Genomic DNA, 17625 nt, shown 5'->3' with positions numbered 1-17625 from the left:
CCCAGCAGGAATTTGTCCAAACCTTTCTTAAACCCCAGTACTGTACTCTGCCCTATAACTTCCTCTGGAATTGTATTCCAGGTGTCCACCACACGTTGTGTAAAGAAGAACTTCCTAGCATTAGTTTTGAATTTGCCTCCTTTCAACTTTTCCGAATGCCCTCTTGTTTTTTTATTTTCTGAAGGCCTAGGTCGTTTAGAAATACATCCAAAACCCGTTTTTATTCTCGGCACTTGGACGTATTTTGATCAATGTTTGTCCAAGTGCCAACTTAGGCCAGTTTTTGGACGTTTTTCTCTTTCAATTATGAGCCCTATAGCCGTTAACTAGTGCCAACTATAGTTAAAATGTATTACTTGACAATTATTAGTGCCAATTAGTCTAATCAATCTGTGCATGTCAACTAGCTGTGTACTCTGATTTGCATGCATATCTAAAGGCACCATGCACAGAATTGGGAGTCAGGATGCAAATGAATAATGTTAGCCTTGTACAAATCGTTGTTTACATTTTTCTATACCTCATAATGAGAACTTGAGTTTTTACAAGCTTAAATAACCTGCACAACCCTGCTGTTATCAGTATTATCTAAAAGATGTGTCTTTTTCTTCAGCTTCATCATTATCTCAAGAACGTCCATTTTAGAAACATTCTGGGTGAAGAGATATTTTATGATGAGAATGGAGACATACCCTCTGAATATGACATTGTAAACATTCTCTTTCTGCCCAATGGATCACTGAAGAATGAAATTGTTGGAAGCTATAACCCTTATGCTTCCCCAGGACAGGACTTAAGAATCAATGAGAAGGCGATAGTGTGGGAAAGGGAATTCACCAAGGTCAGAATAAAGTAACTGTAGTATGATGGAAGTCAATGAATCACAGGTGTACTTGTGTGATATAATTTAAAAAAAAAGAATGAATGAATCCTGACCAGCTGCTTCAGATTCTGCTCTGTTCTAAAATGAATTAAGAGTAGGAATCAATTAATGGGAAGACCAAATGTGACAATTAATCATGTTCTATCATAATTTCATAAGGAATCAATATTTGAAGGTAGCTTGTTATCTGGCAAAGATGAAAACCCATGCAATGCTTAGATAGAGAACATATCTGCTTAATGGTTTTTGCAGCTCTTGGGTGGTGCTATGCTTGACTTTTCCTGACTTGAAGAGTAGAAACTGGACAGATGCTGATGATTTTTCTCATCATGAAAGGATTAGATGTGATTGGACAGATACCTTCCAATCCAAATCTAGAACCTCCAACTAAAAATGAGCACACAGACCAATCACAGTGCATCACCCTGAAGAAAGTCACAGCAATATGGCTGAAACATCAGCCAAGCAAACACATATATGGCACAAACTGGACAGCTGCAAAAAAAAACATGAAACCAGCCATGATCTGCAGAGAACATCTTTGTTTTATGTTTCTCCCACTGCAATTTGATGAGGGAAAACCATGGACAAAGTTTTTCTAAGGGGTTTTCCTAAGATTATGGAATGCGCTGACCAGGCATATGCATTGCTATGAGAAATATCTTCTATTCAGGAAAAATCATAAAAGCTAGCTATTTTGAATTGCCTTTAACTCATGAATTTCAATTTAATTTGGCTACAAAAAAGAAATCCAGCCATAAGTATTGGTCTTAGGTTTCTTTTTGATTATTCCTTTAACTGTTTATAAAGTACATATTTGCCTACTTTTAACTAGTTATTTTTTTAATTAAAGAAAACACCTTTATTTTATTGAGGTTTGTTTTCCTTTTTTTATAGGGCTCCTTTTACGAAGCCACGTTAGCAGCTTTATCGCATGCTAACCCCCCGCTAGATGAAAAAATATCGCTCAAGAGGAGGTGGTAAGCAGCTAGCGCAGCCGGTAAATTAGCACACGCTATTACGCGCGTTAAACCGCTAACACGGGTTCGTAAAAGGAGCCCAGAATCACTGTAAAAATGTCCTCCCTCAAGCTTCCAAGCATCAGTGGCAGCGTTCATGACCAGATAATCCCCTGTCCCACCCTATAGCCCTGATGCTACAATGGCAGTGTTCCTGACTTTAAAAAAAACCCTCGTCCCTCTATACATCCCCTGAAGCAGCAGTCATCCTGACCTGTCATCCCCCCCCCCTCGAGCCTCAAAGCAGCAGCAGCAGTTCTGACCCACCAACCCCCTCCCTCCCTCACTAACCTGAACCAGCAGAGGCAGAGGTCCTAACCCTAACCCTAACCCTTCTCCCTCCCTTACATGAAGCAATAGCAGCATCTGGTCAGCAGAGATATCACTGTAAACAGGCTGCTTACAGCTAGCCCAGCAGGGCATTTCCTCTGCTTCAGGTAATAATAATAATAGTTTATTTTTATATACCACCAAACCATCAGTTCATGGCGGTTCATAATAATAATGCACCATTAACAGCAATGTTAAAAATGGAAATAATACAAATATAAGTAATACAACACTAAACAAAGAAATAGCAGCATCCTAAAACATTTTTTTATAATTCTTTATTGATTTTAAAACATAACAAAAAGTACAGAACAGAATATAAATATGAATCATAAAGTAAGCACTTATGTTCATTCAATAATCATACAAAATAATATATCCTCCCCCTATCTCTTCCAGTATATTCAGTCAAAGACTAAAATGAATCAAAGAGATATCACTCCCCCCTCCCCACCTCCTTCCCGCCCAGGTTGTGTGCAGATCCCCCAAACAGTGAAGATAAAGACAATTATAATGTAGTAATAAAAGACATCAATTGGCCCAAAACCAATTTGAATAAATTACTATGTCCCAACATATCAGCATATATTTTCTCATATTTGTAGGTTAAATATAGATTTGCCCACCAAAAAGGAAAACAAAGGTGATCGTAATTGCTCCAATTACAAGTTATCATCTGCATAGCTACCCCTGTCATGACAAGGAGTAGTCGATTTTTATATCAGTCTATAGGGGGTTTAGGAAATAATAATGTTCCATATATGATAATATCATATGTCAGTGGAATCGATGAGTCCAATATGGCATTAATCTGTCCCCATATCGATTTCCCAAAATTAAGTATTAAAGGACAATAGAACAACAGATGATCCATCGTCCCTATATCGAGATGACAGTGCCAGCATCTGTTAGATTTAGAACTATCTAACTTTTGTAGATGAACCGGGGTCCAAAAGGTCCTATGCAATAAAAAAAAACCAATTTGTCTCATTGATACTGACACTGTATATCTCATCCTCCAAGACCAAATTTGTGGCCATTGAGTAGCAGAAATATGTTGCTTCATCTCAAAGCTCCACATGTCTTTAAGATTAACTTTTGTTTTTTTTTTTATTTAAAAATTCAGATATTAATTTATACTACCGGGTAGCCTGATGTCCTAGGAAATCTGTCTGGAAGTATAGGACCTGCAAGCTATAATAATTTTTTTAATTTTGCCAATCAGGGAACCCCCTCTGAATGGCCTGCTTCAACTGCAACTACTTAAATACTTGATATTTTAAAAGGCCGAACATCTGTTGCAGTCATGAAAACTCAAGCATTTCCCCATTTGATATAACATCATCTAATGTACGTATACCCACCTGCATCAATGCTTCCAGATGATCTTAAACTTGCCAATTTGAATCTTGGAGTTTAACCATATAGAATGACACGTGGATTGTTGTATTGGTATAGATGTTAAATTGTCAATAAATTTTAATGTTTTCCATGTATCACATAGAATACTATTGTCCTTATAAATCCTTGGCATCTTAATACTCAAAATATGACTTAATCACAATGGGAATATGAGTTGCCATTCTAAACAAATCCAGTCCAGGAGATGTTCCAAGATCTCAGGAAGGATCCAATACATACCCTGCTGCTTGATGGTATCTATAAAAATTTGGAAAATTTACCCCACCTGCCCCAATTGACTTTTGCAGAGATACTAAAGCAATTCTAGCAGGTATACCCAGCCAAATAAATTTAATGAAAATACCATTTAACTTCTTACAAAAGGACCCCTGAAAATACACTGATAACATACTCATTTGGTAGCAAACTATAGGCAAAATCATCATTTTGACAGTTTGGATTCTCCCCCACCAAGAGAGATGTAAGGGGTTCCAATGCTCACACATTTCTTTGACTTTCAACAATAATTTTTTTTCATTTACTGTCATCGTGTCTTCCAGTGTTTTCTGAATCATAATATCTAAATATTTTATACCCTCTTCCTTCCAAAGGAAAGGGAATGGATCAAATAATCCTTTTGCACAATGCACGTTTAAAGGAAGAACCTCTGATTTACTCCAATTTATTTTATATCCTGAGAATTTACCGAATCGATCAATCAATTCCAGTAAATGTGGGATGGTAGATTCAGGATTTTTCAAATAAAGCAAGATGTCATCTGCATAAGCAGAGACCTTATATTCCCAACCTGCATATGGAATACCCTGTTTCTCCCTTGCCTACTGAATAGCCAATAACAAGGGTTCCAAAACAATATCAAAAAGCAATGTAGATAAGGGACATTCTTGTCTAACTCCCCTCTTCAGACAAAAGAGCTCCAAAAAAAGTATCATTAATATATAGTCTAGCAGAATGGGAACTATACAAGGTTTGAATCATTTGAATAAATCCAGATCCTGTTCCAAACCAATGCATTGTTTGATACAAAAGTCCATTCAACACAATCAAAGTCCTTCTCTGCATCCAAAGAGACACAGAATGCCGGATCATTCATTGTTTTTGATAAATTAAGCATATGAAATGCCAATCTAGTGTTGTTTGAAGAATGTCTTTGATCAATGAAACCTGTTTGTTGCATACCAATCATATAAAGGAGAGCCTTAGCTAACCTTAAAGCCAATAGCTTAGCCAAAAGTTTTCCGTCTACAGTAATTAAAGAAATAGGCCTGTAGTTTGAAACCAACATGGGATCTTTATTCAGCTTCAGCAAAACAATAGTTAAAGGTTCTGCCATAGTACCTGTATTACAACCTTTAGTTAGTTGAGCCTGATATAAATTTAAAAGATGAGGTAAAAGTATAATTTGGAATGATTTGAAGAGCTCCACTATGTATCCATCATTACCCAGAGCGGATCCAGCTCTGAGGGATTTCAGTGCTGCCTACAACTCTTTAAGTGATATAGGTACTTCAGACTTCTTTTTATATGTTCAGAAATTTTTGGCCCTTTAATCAATTTTAAAAATTCTGATCCATCAATCTCTTTTTTAAATAAAACTCAGAAGAATATAAGGCTTTATAATACTCCACAAAATGCTTTAGAATATTTCAAATTTGTGTATAAATTTGACCCTTCTCATTTTTAATGGCCACAATCTTTACTTTTCTATTTAAAAAATGAAATTTGGCTGATAATACAAATTTATCAAATAATCAATTAAAAACTTAAATAGATTAACAAAGGTTATAAATTCAAATCAATTCTTTGTTTCACATTTTTTTTATATCTTTCTGAAATTGATAATAGAAAAGGCATGGGGAAATAAGAACGTTCAAACATGAATTCATTACTCCAGCCTGGAATGCTAAGGTCCTATCTAAAAAATTATTATAACGGCATGCTTTTACTGATGGAAAAGAGAACCAACCTTGTCTTCAAATGTTTTTTTATATATTATAAAATCTAAAATGGGAAGGGAGAGGCTGGAGGATTCAAGATGCAGCAAGTATGGATGCCTGAACGGGAGGTAGCGAGTTGCTGAGATTTTTTTTAGTACTTACCGCTGTGGATTCCCGACCCGTAACGTGGAAAAGAAAGGGGACAGTTTGCCCTAACCCTCCGGCATCTGGTACCCTGCAGTCAACAACTCAGCTGACGATTTCAGCTGCCTTCGCCCGCTCAGCCGTGGAGACCCACTCTACTTTGGAGGTGAGCCCGGAGTTGTTGGGAGACCTCAGCGCTGGAGTTGCCCGGACAATTCTGAGTCCGGAACAGAGGTCAACTTCTCCCCAACCCAGAAGTCTGGTGATGCAGGGAGCTGCAGGAGCCCAGCAGCCTGACGAGGGGGATCTGGACTCCAGCAGAGGAGGGACGGCATTGCTGGAAACTCAGCAGGAAGGTGTTGGTTTGGAAGTTCAGCTAACCCCCACTGCCAGTGAAGTAGAGGTGAGAGGAACTTCTAGAGGGAACAACATTAGTTTTGGGGAAAAAAACAGAAAAGACTGATATGGAAGCGCTGTGGCAGGCCATATCTATAATGGACGCTAACCTAAAATTGAGTCTTTCAACTATAAAAAATGATTACAGAACTATCTATTCGAAGGTGGAACAGCAAAGACTGCAACTATCTAAATTTTGTGAAAAATTGGAGAAACAAGAACAAAATTTGGAGGAAGTAAAGATTGTCCAGTCGGAATTGGTTAAGGAAAGATCATTCATTTCCCGCAAGTTGGAGAACTTTGAAAACTCACTTAGGAAAAACAATTTAAGATTTTTGAATTTTCCTAAATGCCCAGTTATCTCCCCAGTGGAGATGGCAAGAAAATATTTTCGAGAAGTCCTAGCCATCCCTTTGGAAAATTTACCTCCAATTGTCAGGGCTTATTACCTGGATATAAGGAGACCTCAAGGGGAGTCAACCCCCTAAGGAAAAATCTAAGGACAATGTTGATCTGTCTTTATTTCTGGAGAGTTTGGTTTTCTGGTGGAGCTTACCAGAGCCTTGATTGGAACTTTAGGAGAAAAGGACTTGAGGGTTGCTGGCAGTATTGTTTCTTTTTGCTACTAGCAAAGAACTTCTACTGTTGGAGAGGTTTTGTTTTCTTCTGTTGTGTGCATGATTACCAACACTGCTAGGATAAGAATTGCTGTGGAGGAAGTAGGCTGGGGTGATGCATGCTGTATCATCTAGGTGGGATATTTTGAGGGTCTTCTCTTCCCCTAACATTGCTAGGAGAGGGGATGAGCGAAGCTACTCAGCAGCCTATGCCCCATAGTGACTCTAAGGAGACGGCACACACCTGCCTATAGTGATAGAGGGCAGGTACTGGAAGCAGTAATTGTTTTGTTTCACCAAGATTTTTTTTTTTGTATTGGATGTCAGCAAGAACCTGGTGAAGAGAACTGTATCTAATTTATAATAGTCAAGGAAACTTGCAGGGCTGTGGCCCTGGCCAGCCTCAAAACCCTGAGGGGAAGTTTTGGATTGTATGTGGGGGAGGTTTTTTGTTTTGAAAATTGTTTGCTTGCCCTGGATGGGATTTGCTGGGCCTAACTGGGAACAAGTCAGCCAAGTGAGAACTGAACTTAAAAGGCTAGCTTGAGCCTGACTTACAAGAAAATTTTCTGTTTGTTTTGAGAATATTATTCTTTTGGAAAATATAGAGTGGTTTGAGTGTGGTTTTAATGTCATATGACTTTGCTTTTCCAGAAGGGTCATTCACATGTTAGAGTGACACGCAGTGAACAGTCTCGTCACCCTGCCCGCATCTTCGCTATCCAGCGATTGGCAGGAGGGTGACAAGCTATAACTTTTATGTTTTCACACTCAGCAATGATAAATTGATAAAAAACATTTCTTAAAAAAATTCTAGCAGTATTTTATTAAATAAACCTTCAAAATCTTTGTTTTCTTGTGGAAAATAACAGAAATTCAACATCACTAACAGTTAAACGTGGCTTCGATGTTGAGCATATCAGTCCCTGAACATTAGGGCACTGGTTTCATTAGGGCAAGCTGGTTTTCAAGTAGGTAAACTGAAACATGTCGCTGGAATACTTGGTTGGACCTGAATCACATTTCCTGTTCCACCTTCTTGGTATTACCAATTAATGTTTGGCAAAGCCAGTGGACAGATGGTCTAAAGATCCAAACTGAATACAGTAGTTTGTCAACACAGCAAAGGTGGTTAACGACAAAGTTGAGGAAGGTGTTAAACTGATAACTGACTTTGCTGCTGTCATCACCACAGCCCAATGAAGCATGAGGCCTTATTGCAAGGAGTTGAGCAGCAGCACAGGCTTTATCCTGACCATCTCAAGAGGACATTGAAGCCCAAATTCTGTAACCAGCGCCTATGGTTAGGCACCTATTTTGGAGGCACCCAACTAGATAGGCGCCTATCTAAATTGAATAACAAGCTCAATTGAGCTTTTTAATCAGCACTGATTGAAACATAGGTGTCTATCAAGAAAGCATGATTCTGGAACAAGGTGCATCTAAAAATTTAGGCAGCCTTCAAAAAAATAGGTGCTATGCATGTTAGGAATGGGCGTGGCTACATGTTAGGCACCTTGTTGCAGAATCACTGCTCTTAAGCATGCTTAAGCACTCAGCTAGGCACCTAACTTTTAGTTGTGCCTAGAGCTGGCCTATTTTTTGGGTACCTCCAAAATAGGTTCCACTCAGCGTAATTCATTAAACAGCACCCAATTTTATTTTAATCGCACTGAACAGTGCCTAATTAGGTGCCTAACTTTTGGGCACGTCTCATAGAATTTGCCCTTGAATGCTTGAGTGTTTGGAATGCTATTGGTAGATGAGGACACCAAAGTGTACATGTTTAGCTATTAGAGAAGTATGTAGCAATGTATGTTGTGATCTAAGCCCATCTGTCGGCAGTGGTGTAGCAAGGGGAGGCATGGGTCAGTCCACAGCAGGTGCCGTCTTTGTAAGGGCACGGGCACCCATATTCCTTTTCACCCCCTACTCCTTCCCCACCTGACTGCCTTGCTTGCATGCTGCTACCCTTCCTTGTATCTCTGTAACATTCCTGGTGCGAGCAGCAACCCCTAACCTGCTGTTGCACCAGTGTAAACTCTTCCTCTGACATAACTTCCTGACATAACAGCAGAATATAGCAAAGCATACCCAAATGTTCTTTCAGCGTGGGATCAGTGCCACCATGCTAGCTACTCCCCCCTTCAAAAGAGAGAAATTTCATGAGTTATTTATATATTGGGATTTATTAACCACCTTTATGAAGAGGTTCACCCATGGTGGTGTACAGCAACTACAATTCAACATAAAACGTACAGATTTGGTACAGCATAACAGTCGTAAAAAGACCAAATATAGACATAAGTACAATAAATGAGGTTGTCAAAATCAGTAAATTGAAACAATAATAGGACTTCCATGGAACTCTTTCAAAAATACTTAATAGCACTGAAATTCAAATGAGGGAGATATAATATGTACTAAAAGGGAGCCATAATAGGCACAAATCAGAATATTTAAAATAACATAGATATGAAGCTTAGGCTTTTATACAATACAATATATCCTATAGCTGAGAGGTCAAATGCAGATTTTAGATGGGGACAACATGGATGCGATTGAATGTGTTGGGATAAACAGATGGGAGGCTAAACTCAAGGCAAGTTGTTTAAACAGTTAAACAGGGTATGTTAGCTTGTTGCAGGTTTCTGGGTTTCCTTGTGTCTTGTCAGGTAGAAACCAGTGTTTCAGCCACCATGCTGTGGCTTTCTTCAGGGTATGTTAGGCTGCTTTTAGAGCTAGGTTTTATTAGGTGTCATTAACTCATGTTTGAGTCATAGAGTCTTGATGAATTACAGATCTATAAAGAAATAATTTTTGTTCTAATCTGGTAAGGTCTTCCAGCATCATCCCCAAGGTTGTTTTCAATGTATCCAGTATCCTGATTTCAGGTTGCCCTCTTCACCTGGCTCCTACAATTGTCCCAAACATGATGTCCTTCAGCTTTGATCATTCTTTTCTGACTATGTGACCAAAGTAAGAAAGTCATAACTTTATCATTTAGGCTTTGAGTGACATAGCTGGTTTGATCTCTTCCAGAATTGATGTTAGTTCTTCTGGCAGTTCACAACATGCCTTCTCCAACAGCAAAGCTCAAATGAGTCAAATTTCTTTCTATCTTGTTTCAGCAGTGCTCAAATTTCATATCTGTAATTGACCACTGAGAAAATGAGTGCATTGACAAGTCTGATCTTTGTTTGGAGTGTAATTTCCTTGCCTGTGTTGAGAGCCTTCATTGAAGAGTTACCAAGTGCTATTCTGTAGAGCATTTCTTCTCTGCTAGTTGCTTCTTTGTTTATGAAAGAGCCCAGGAGATTGAAATCCTTCACAATTTATATTCTATCACCTTCAATCTCAAAATCTTTATAATTTTATATGTTCATGATCTTCATTTTATTTATGTTCAGCTCTAATCCCATGTCATGACTTTCAGTTTTGACTTATCTCAGTAGATCTTCTTTGCTGATGGTGATGAACATTGCATCATCTGCATAGCACAGGTTGTTTATATTTCAGTATAAGATATAAGGAAATGATTTATGTAGTATGTGTGGCAAGTTAATCATGGTGCAGACTGAGTGTAGAGTCAATCACACTATGTATTAAAGGGTTGGGTGGAGTCAGGCTTTCATCTGATGCCTGAAGTGGTGGTAGTCTGGATTTAGATGTAACCCCTCTGGGAGTAAATTCCAGTGCATGGGGACCACTCCTGAGAAGGCATGGTGGTGGGTATCACATCATACAATTTCTTTTGATGAGGACTCAGATAGTGATGCTCCTTGAGAGGACCTCAGATGTCTCGATGGTGTATAAAGGGTTATCTTGTTCTTTAAGTATTCTAGCCCATTATGTCTGAGTACCTTGAAAGCCCTGCAAGGTGTAGTTTGTGCAGGAAGGGTGTGATGATGTCTTTTGTTGTTTTCTTTAAGCCAATATTTTTGCTGGCAATTATAATCTGAACATGTTCTCCATCCTCCACCTAGTTTCTTTAGTTTAAAAGCTTGTCCACATGATATTTTAATTTGATTGCACTAGATTTATTTATTTCTCAAGTGACCCAGTGGCATAGTGAGGGAAGTTGGCACTTAGGGCAGAGGAATGCAGCACTCGTCCTCACCCCTTGGTATGGTCTTGACCCCTACTTTGCTTGCTTCTGGCAAAGATTTCAAGAGGTAGAGAGACATAGTAATGTCAGGGAAGAAGAGAGACTGGAATAGCCACTGGCTGAGACTTCCTTCTGATGTCACATCCTGTTCCCATTAACAGGAAGAAACATAAGAGTGAAGAATGAGGCCGGCATAAGCAGCACATTGGATAGACTGTTCACTTCTGCTGAACATTGGAACATAAAGTGGAGAGGTTCCGGAGCCTCTATACTCAGCAATTTGGTAGCCAGAATAGTCCAACCAACCTTGCTATACCATTGAATCAGCCCTTTACAACCAGTATCATTATGGATTTTAATAAAAATAAAAAAAACACCAAAAAACTGGATACTCTATTCAAATAATTTATGCTATTAACTATAAACTTCTAGATTCAGGAGCATAAAAGGTAGATGGCAAAAAGAGTTGATGTAGGGTTGGAAAAACATTAGATTACCACTGGAGATTTGTAGCAGTGAGCTCATAAATTAGACTGATAGATCCAGTCGTATAAATGGAAGAACTAAATTAATAAGTATAACTTTTCAGCTCCTATATTAAAACAGATTTTACTGACAGACTCTTATAGTTTGACTGAAAAGTAGACATAAACTTAGGTGTGGATTTTTTGAATATCAGACCCACATATCACTCCTTACATAAGAACATAAGAATTGCCACTGCTGGGTCAGACCAGTGGTCCATCATGCCCAGCAGTCCGCTCACGCAGCAGCCCTCTGGTCAAAGACCAGCACCCTAACTGAGACTAGCCCTACCAGCACACATTCTTGTTCAGTAGGAACTTGTCTAACTTTGTCTTGAATCCTTGGAGGGTGTTTTCCCCTATAACAGCCTCTGGAAGAGCTTTCCAGATTTCTACCACTCTCTGGGTGAAGAAGAATTTCCATACGTTTGTACGGAATCTATCCCCTTTCAACTTTAGAGAGTGCCCTCTCATTATCCCTACTTTGGAGAGGGTGAACAACCTGTTATTATCTACTAAGTCTATCCTCTTCAGTACCTTGAATGTTTTGATCATGTCCCCTCTCAATCTCCTCTATTCGAGGGAGAAGAGGACCAGTTTCTCTAATCTTTCGCTGTACGGAAGCTCCTCCAGCCCCTTAACCATCTTAGTCAATCTTCTGTGGACCCTTTCAAGTAGTACCATGTCCTTCTTCATGTACGGCGACCAGCGCTTGACGCAGTACTCCAGGTGAGGGCATACCATGGCCCAGTACAGTGGCATGATAACCTTCTCTGATCTGTTTGTGATCCCCTTCATCATTCCTAGCATTCTGTTTGCCCTTTTTACCGCCGCACATTGTGTGGATGGCTTCATTGACTTGTCGATCAGAACTCCCAAGTCCCTTTCCTGGGAGGTCTCTCCAAGTACCACCCCAGACATCCTGTATTCGTGCATGAGATTTTTGTTACCGACATGCATCGCTTTACACTTATCCATGTTGAACCTTATCTGCCATATTGATGCCCATTCCTCGAGCCTTTAATGTCACGTTGCAGATCTTCACAATGCCCCTGTGTCTGTACTACTCTGAATAACTTTGTATCATCCACAAATTTAATCACCTCGCTTGTCATACCTATGTCCAGATCATTTATAAAGATGTTAAAGAGCACGGGTCCAAGCACTGAGCCCTCCGGCACCCCACTGGTGATGCTCTTCCAGTCCGAGTATTGTCCATTTACCCCCATTCTCTGTTTCCTATGCTATAGCCAGTTTTTAAACCACATGATTATTTCACCCTCGATTCCATGGCTTGCAATTTTCCGAAGTAGTCATTCATGCGGAACCTTGTCGAACGCCTTCTGAAAATCCAGATATACAGTGTCGATCGGATCACCCTAGTCTATCTGTTTACTCCCTCAAAGAAGTACAGCAAGTTCGTCAAACACGATCTGCCTTTGCTAAAACCGTGCTGACTGGTCCTCATCAGCCTGTGTCCATCAAGGTGATTAATGATGCTGTCCTTTATCAGTGACTCAACCATCTTTCCCGGTACCGAAGTCAGACTCACTGGTCTGTAGTTCCCCGGATCTCCCCTTGAACCTTTCTTGAAGATCAGTGTAACATTCACCACCTTCCAGTCTTCCGGAATCTTTCCCAATTTGATCGACAGATTGGCTATTAGTTGAAGCAGTTCAGCTATGGTCCCTTTCAGTTCCTTGATGACCCTCGGATGGATGCCATCCGGTCCCGGGGATTTATCACTCTTAAGCCTATCAATCTGCCTACTCACCTCCTCTAGACTGACCGTCAATCCTGTCAGCTTTCCGTCTTCGTTTCCAGCATATAGCCTGATGGGTTCTGGTATGCTGTGTACATCTTCTTCGGTAAATACAGATGCAAAAAATGTGTTAAGTTTGTCAGCGATTGCTTTGTCTTCTTTTAGCGCTACCTTTATTCCATGGTCATCCAATGGTCGCACTGCTTCCTTCGCAGGTCATTTCCTCTTAATATATCGAAAGAGCGGCTTGAAGTTCTTTGCCTCCTTGGCTATTTTTTCCTCATAGTCTCTTTTGGCTCCTTTTACTGCCTTATGGCACTTGCTTTGATATTGTTTGTGCTTGTTCCAATTTTCATCCGTTTTTGACCTTTTCCATTCCTTAAATGAAGTTTTCTTGTCTCTGATCACTTCCTTCACCAGAGCCACACTGGTTCTTTGTTATTTTTCCTCTTGGATCCCTTGTTGATAACAATCCATAGGGAAAAAAATGAGTTTAAAAAACCCAAAATAAAATGTTATAATTTAAATTAGCTTAGCAGGGTTTAAAAATGTTTAGATAATTTCAAAAAATAGAAGATCATAGGCCATTATTGAGGTGGGTTGGGGGAATCCATTACTTATTCTTAGGATAAGCTGCATAAAATATGTTTTACTGCTTAGGATCTAGCTAGGTACTTGGGACCTGGGTTGGCCACTGTTGGATACAGAATACTGAGCTTGATAGACCTTCAGGCTGTCCCATTATGGTAAGAATTCATATCTTTTAAATATACTTTTAATTCATTCAGTTATTGATTTTTTTTTTTCTTTCTCTCCTCAGGTTCCTCCACAGTCAAAATGCAGCCAAAGCTGCCTACCAGGCTTCATGAAAATAATCAAACAAGGATTGCCGGTCTGCTGCTATGACTGTTTCCCTTGTCCAGAAGGAGAAATCTCCACACAAAATGGTAGGTAAATAAGCATGTGAAAAAGTTACTAATTACTAATGGAGCAGTTCTATAATTGAGTGCCTCCTTTCAGGTGCCCAATATAAGAATAGAGAAACAGGGCCTGATTCTAAAAACTGCATGCTGATTTTAGGTAGTTGTAGGCATCCTACTGCCTTATAATGGACCAATGAAGTTGCACATTTAAAAAACATGATGGGGCAAAAGAAGCCTACAATGTAGAAGAAAATAGATGCAATTCTAGATGTGGCATCACCTGCAGCAGGCATTGTTTCCAGAATCAGGCCCACTGTGGCAGACCAATGGTCCATCTAGCCCAGTATCCTGCTTCCAACAGTGGCCAATGAAGGCCACAAGTACCTGGAAAAATCCCACAGAGTAAGAAGATTCCAGAATCAATAGGAATGTTAATTCAATTGAAATGAACAAGATGGAGGATTTCTAAAACACAAGAAACTAAGATATGAAAAAGAGCCTAGTGGGCCTTCAAGGATAGGACCCAATCTGGATCATATTTCAACAAAGTACTTATGTCAGGTGTTGTCATTATAAATCTTTTGTTCCGTCCATACAACCAATACAAACAACAGTTAAATCAACTTTTCAGCTTCATTTAGCTGTGCAGATTAGCCAAGACTGTCTAACATGAGACCATTCAAATAGAAACATAGAAACTGACGGCAGAAAAGGGCCATGGCCCATCTAGTCTGCCCACACTAATGACCCACTCCCTAACTTCCTCCGTGAAGAGATCCCACGTGCCAATCCCATTTTTTTAAAAAAATCTGGCTCGCTGCAGCCTACTGAGCAGCACTTTGCTGAAACAAGACCTGAGTTGGGTCCTTTAATTAACTATAGATGCCAACTCATCCTTGGATTCACACTTGGAATTCAAGTGAAACAATGTGGGAGAAGACTGCACTCTGTTTACAAAAAGGGTCACTCTTTTATCACAAACAGTGCATAATGTTTGTGAAAATGTCTGCTCTTTTAGATGAATGTATATTATTTTTGAAGGAGCACACACTCCAGATAGCATTGCTCCTATAATGAAAAAAGGCCCCTAAATTGAAAATATCTAAAATGTATACAGGAAACAACATAGCCTGAAGAATTTCATAACAAACTGGCAAGTAAAATGTACAGTACTCCATTCATCTAATGAGTTATACATTACTATTCTGTGATGATAATGATATAAAACTACTTCCAGTATCACAGCTCTAACTTTTTATCCTAAATTAGATAAACACTATATATATATATATATAATTTAATTAGTAAAGTGCTCAGACCCTTAAACCAAACTGTTCAGTGATAACACCAAACTATGGTTACCAAAGGGACCATCATCACCTTCACTGTCCCATTGCCACTCACTAGTACCCACACCAACGTTATTAGATGAATTTTTATTTTTTAATGTAAATCATATTTATTAAATTTAAAATACAAACAAAATAGTAACAAAAATCATTTCAAATACAAGAAGAAAATAAAAATTTACTGAGTTAATATATAATAAACATTATCACTAAAAGCAAATATACCCAATTTCCTCCCCTTTTTCCCCCATTTTAGAACTGTAATTACATCCTATATAATAAAAGGTTACCGGCGCATGCGCTGTTAAAACAGCGTGTTCCCTGCCGCTGTGGTGTGTGATCCGTGGCCGTGTTCCATTTTAGAACCCGGCGGCAGGGAACATTCTGGCCACTCTCCTCCTCCAACTGCTGCTGGGAGGAAGTGCAGGCAAGCTCTCTCCCTGCCGGACCCCTGAGACACGAGCACCTGCAGGAGGAGGCCCCCGCCACCGCCGCCGCCCGCCAACACCTTCCCAGTCTCCTGAGCTGCGTCCTCACCCACCCCCCCCCGATTGCCGACCTCGGTGGCCACTAACAAGTGCTGTGTCCCTCCTGCCGAATTCGAACACAGAGAGACACAGCACAGCCAGCGACTCCCCCCTCTGACCCTCACTCACTGCCAAAATCAGCTACTGTACTTTAAAGCCTCCTCCTTCTCCCTGGCTCACCCGCATTTAAAATTCAGAGAAAAGCGCTACACCGCGCTACTGCTGGCCTCGCCATCTTCTGTCCACTGCGGCCCGCCCTCTCTGACTACTTCCTGTTTCCGCTAGGGTTGGCCGCAGTGGATAGAAGATGTTGAAGCCAGCAGTAGTGCGGTGCAGTGCTTTTATCTGAATTTAAACGCGGCGGCTGGGAAGGGAGCGCAGGAAATGCTGCTGCTGCACAGGGAAAGCCGAGAAATGCTGCTGCTGCACAGGAAAGACTGGGAAATACTGCTGCTGCACAGGGAAGGCTGGTAAATACTGCTGCTGCACAGGGAAGTGTGTGTGGGGGTGGGGGGGAATGCTGCTTCTGTACAGGGAAGACTGAGAAATGCTACTGCAACATAGGGAAGTGTGTGTGTGGGAGGGTGGGGGGTGGGAATGCTGCTTCTGCACAGGGAAGGCCGGGAAATACTGCTGCTGCACAAGGAAGAGTGGGAAATGCTGCTGCTGCACAGGGAAGTGTGTATGGGGGGAAATGCTGCTTCTGCACAGGGTAGGGTGGGAAATGCTGCTGCTGCACAGGGCAGTGGGGGGGGAATGCTGCTTCTGCACAGGGAAGGCCATAAAATGCTGCAGCAGCACTGGGAAGTGTATGTATGGGGGTGGAAATGCTGCTGTTGCACAGGGAAGGGTGGAAGGGAAATGCTGCTGCTGCTGCTGGACAGGGAAGTGGAGGGGACGGAGAGGGAAAGGAGGCCTGGGAGCAATCTTGGTTTGCTTTGGGTGAGGGGAGACAGAAGGGGGCCATGGAGAGACAGAAAGACAGGCAGGCAAGCAGCGCATTAGAACGAAAGACAGACACACAGAAAGACAGTGGGCGGGGAGAGAGAGAAAGAAAGAAAGACAGACAGACAGGGTGCCAGAGAGAGAACCAGAACGAAAGAAGGACAGACAGCGGGAGGGAGAAAGACAGAAAGAAAGGAAGAGAGAGACAAGGGCAGGGAGAGACACAGAAAGAAAGACAGACAGACATATATTCTAGCACCCGTTAATGTAACGGGCTTAAACACTAGTATTAAATAATATGCTACTGCGAGTGTATGGTGTTAATGTATCTAAATAAGGTTGTCAAATAGTAAAAAATCGTCTAGTGTCCCATTCTGATAATTGCATTCTTTCCATTGTTAAAATGTGTAACATTTTAGAACGCCAATGACTATGGGCTCCTTTTATCAAGCCGCGCTAGCGGGGTTAGCGTGTCGGACATTTCATCACACGCTAACCCCCGCGGCCTGCTAAAAAATGAATGCCTGCTCAATTAGGTGTTAGCAGCTAGCGCGGCAGGCGGTTTAATGAGCGGTGTTACGCACGTTAAACCCCTACCACAGCTTGATAAAAGGACCCTTATATGTTGGTCTTAAAGGTCCAATCCAAAGATAAAATATAACTTTCAAACCTGATAAGATTGTTCTTTGAAGAAAGCCTTTTAGATTAGATAAAAATTTAAACAAAACTAAAGGAAATC

At 40.5% G+C, this 17625-nt stretch overlaps 1 protein-coding gene across 1 annotated transcript in view; it reads left to right on the top strand.

Moving 5' to 3' along the window:
* Positions 1–17625, top strand: part of LOC117346775 (vomeronasal type-2 receptor 26-like) — a 48189-nt gene that overhangs the window by 29394 nt on the left and 1170 nt on the right. Inside the window, exons 3-4 of the mRNA XM_033916865.1 lie at positions 614–841; positions 13963–14089. Coding sequence (XP_033772756.1) covers positions 614–841; positions 13963–14089 — 355 coding nt within the window. The remainder of the gene's footprint in view (positions 1–613; positions 842–13962; positions 14090–17625) is intronic.

The sequence above is a fragment of the Geotrypetes seraphini genome, chromosome 12, assembly GCF_902459505.1.
Source record: "Geotrypetes seraphini chromosome 12, aGeoSer1.1, whole genome shotgun sequence".
In the NCBI taxonomy this organism is placed as follows: Eukaryota; Metazoa; Chordata; class Amphibia; order Gymnophiona; family Dermophiidae; genus Geotrypetes; species Geotrypetes seraphini.
This window is presented reverse-complemented; position numbering and strand designations above follow the sequence as displayed.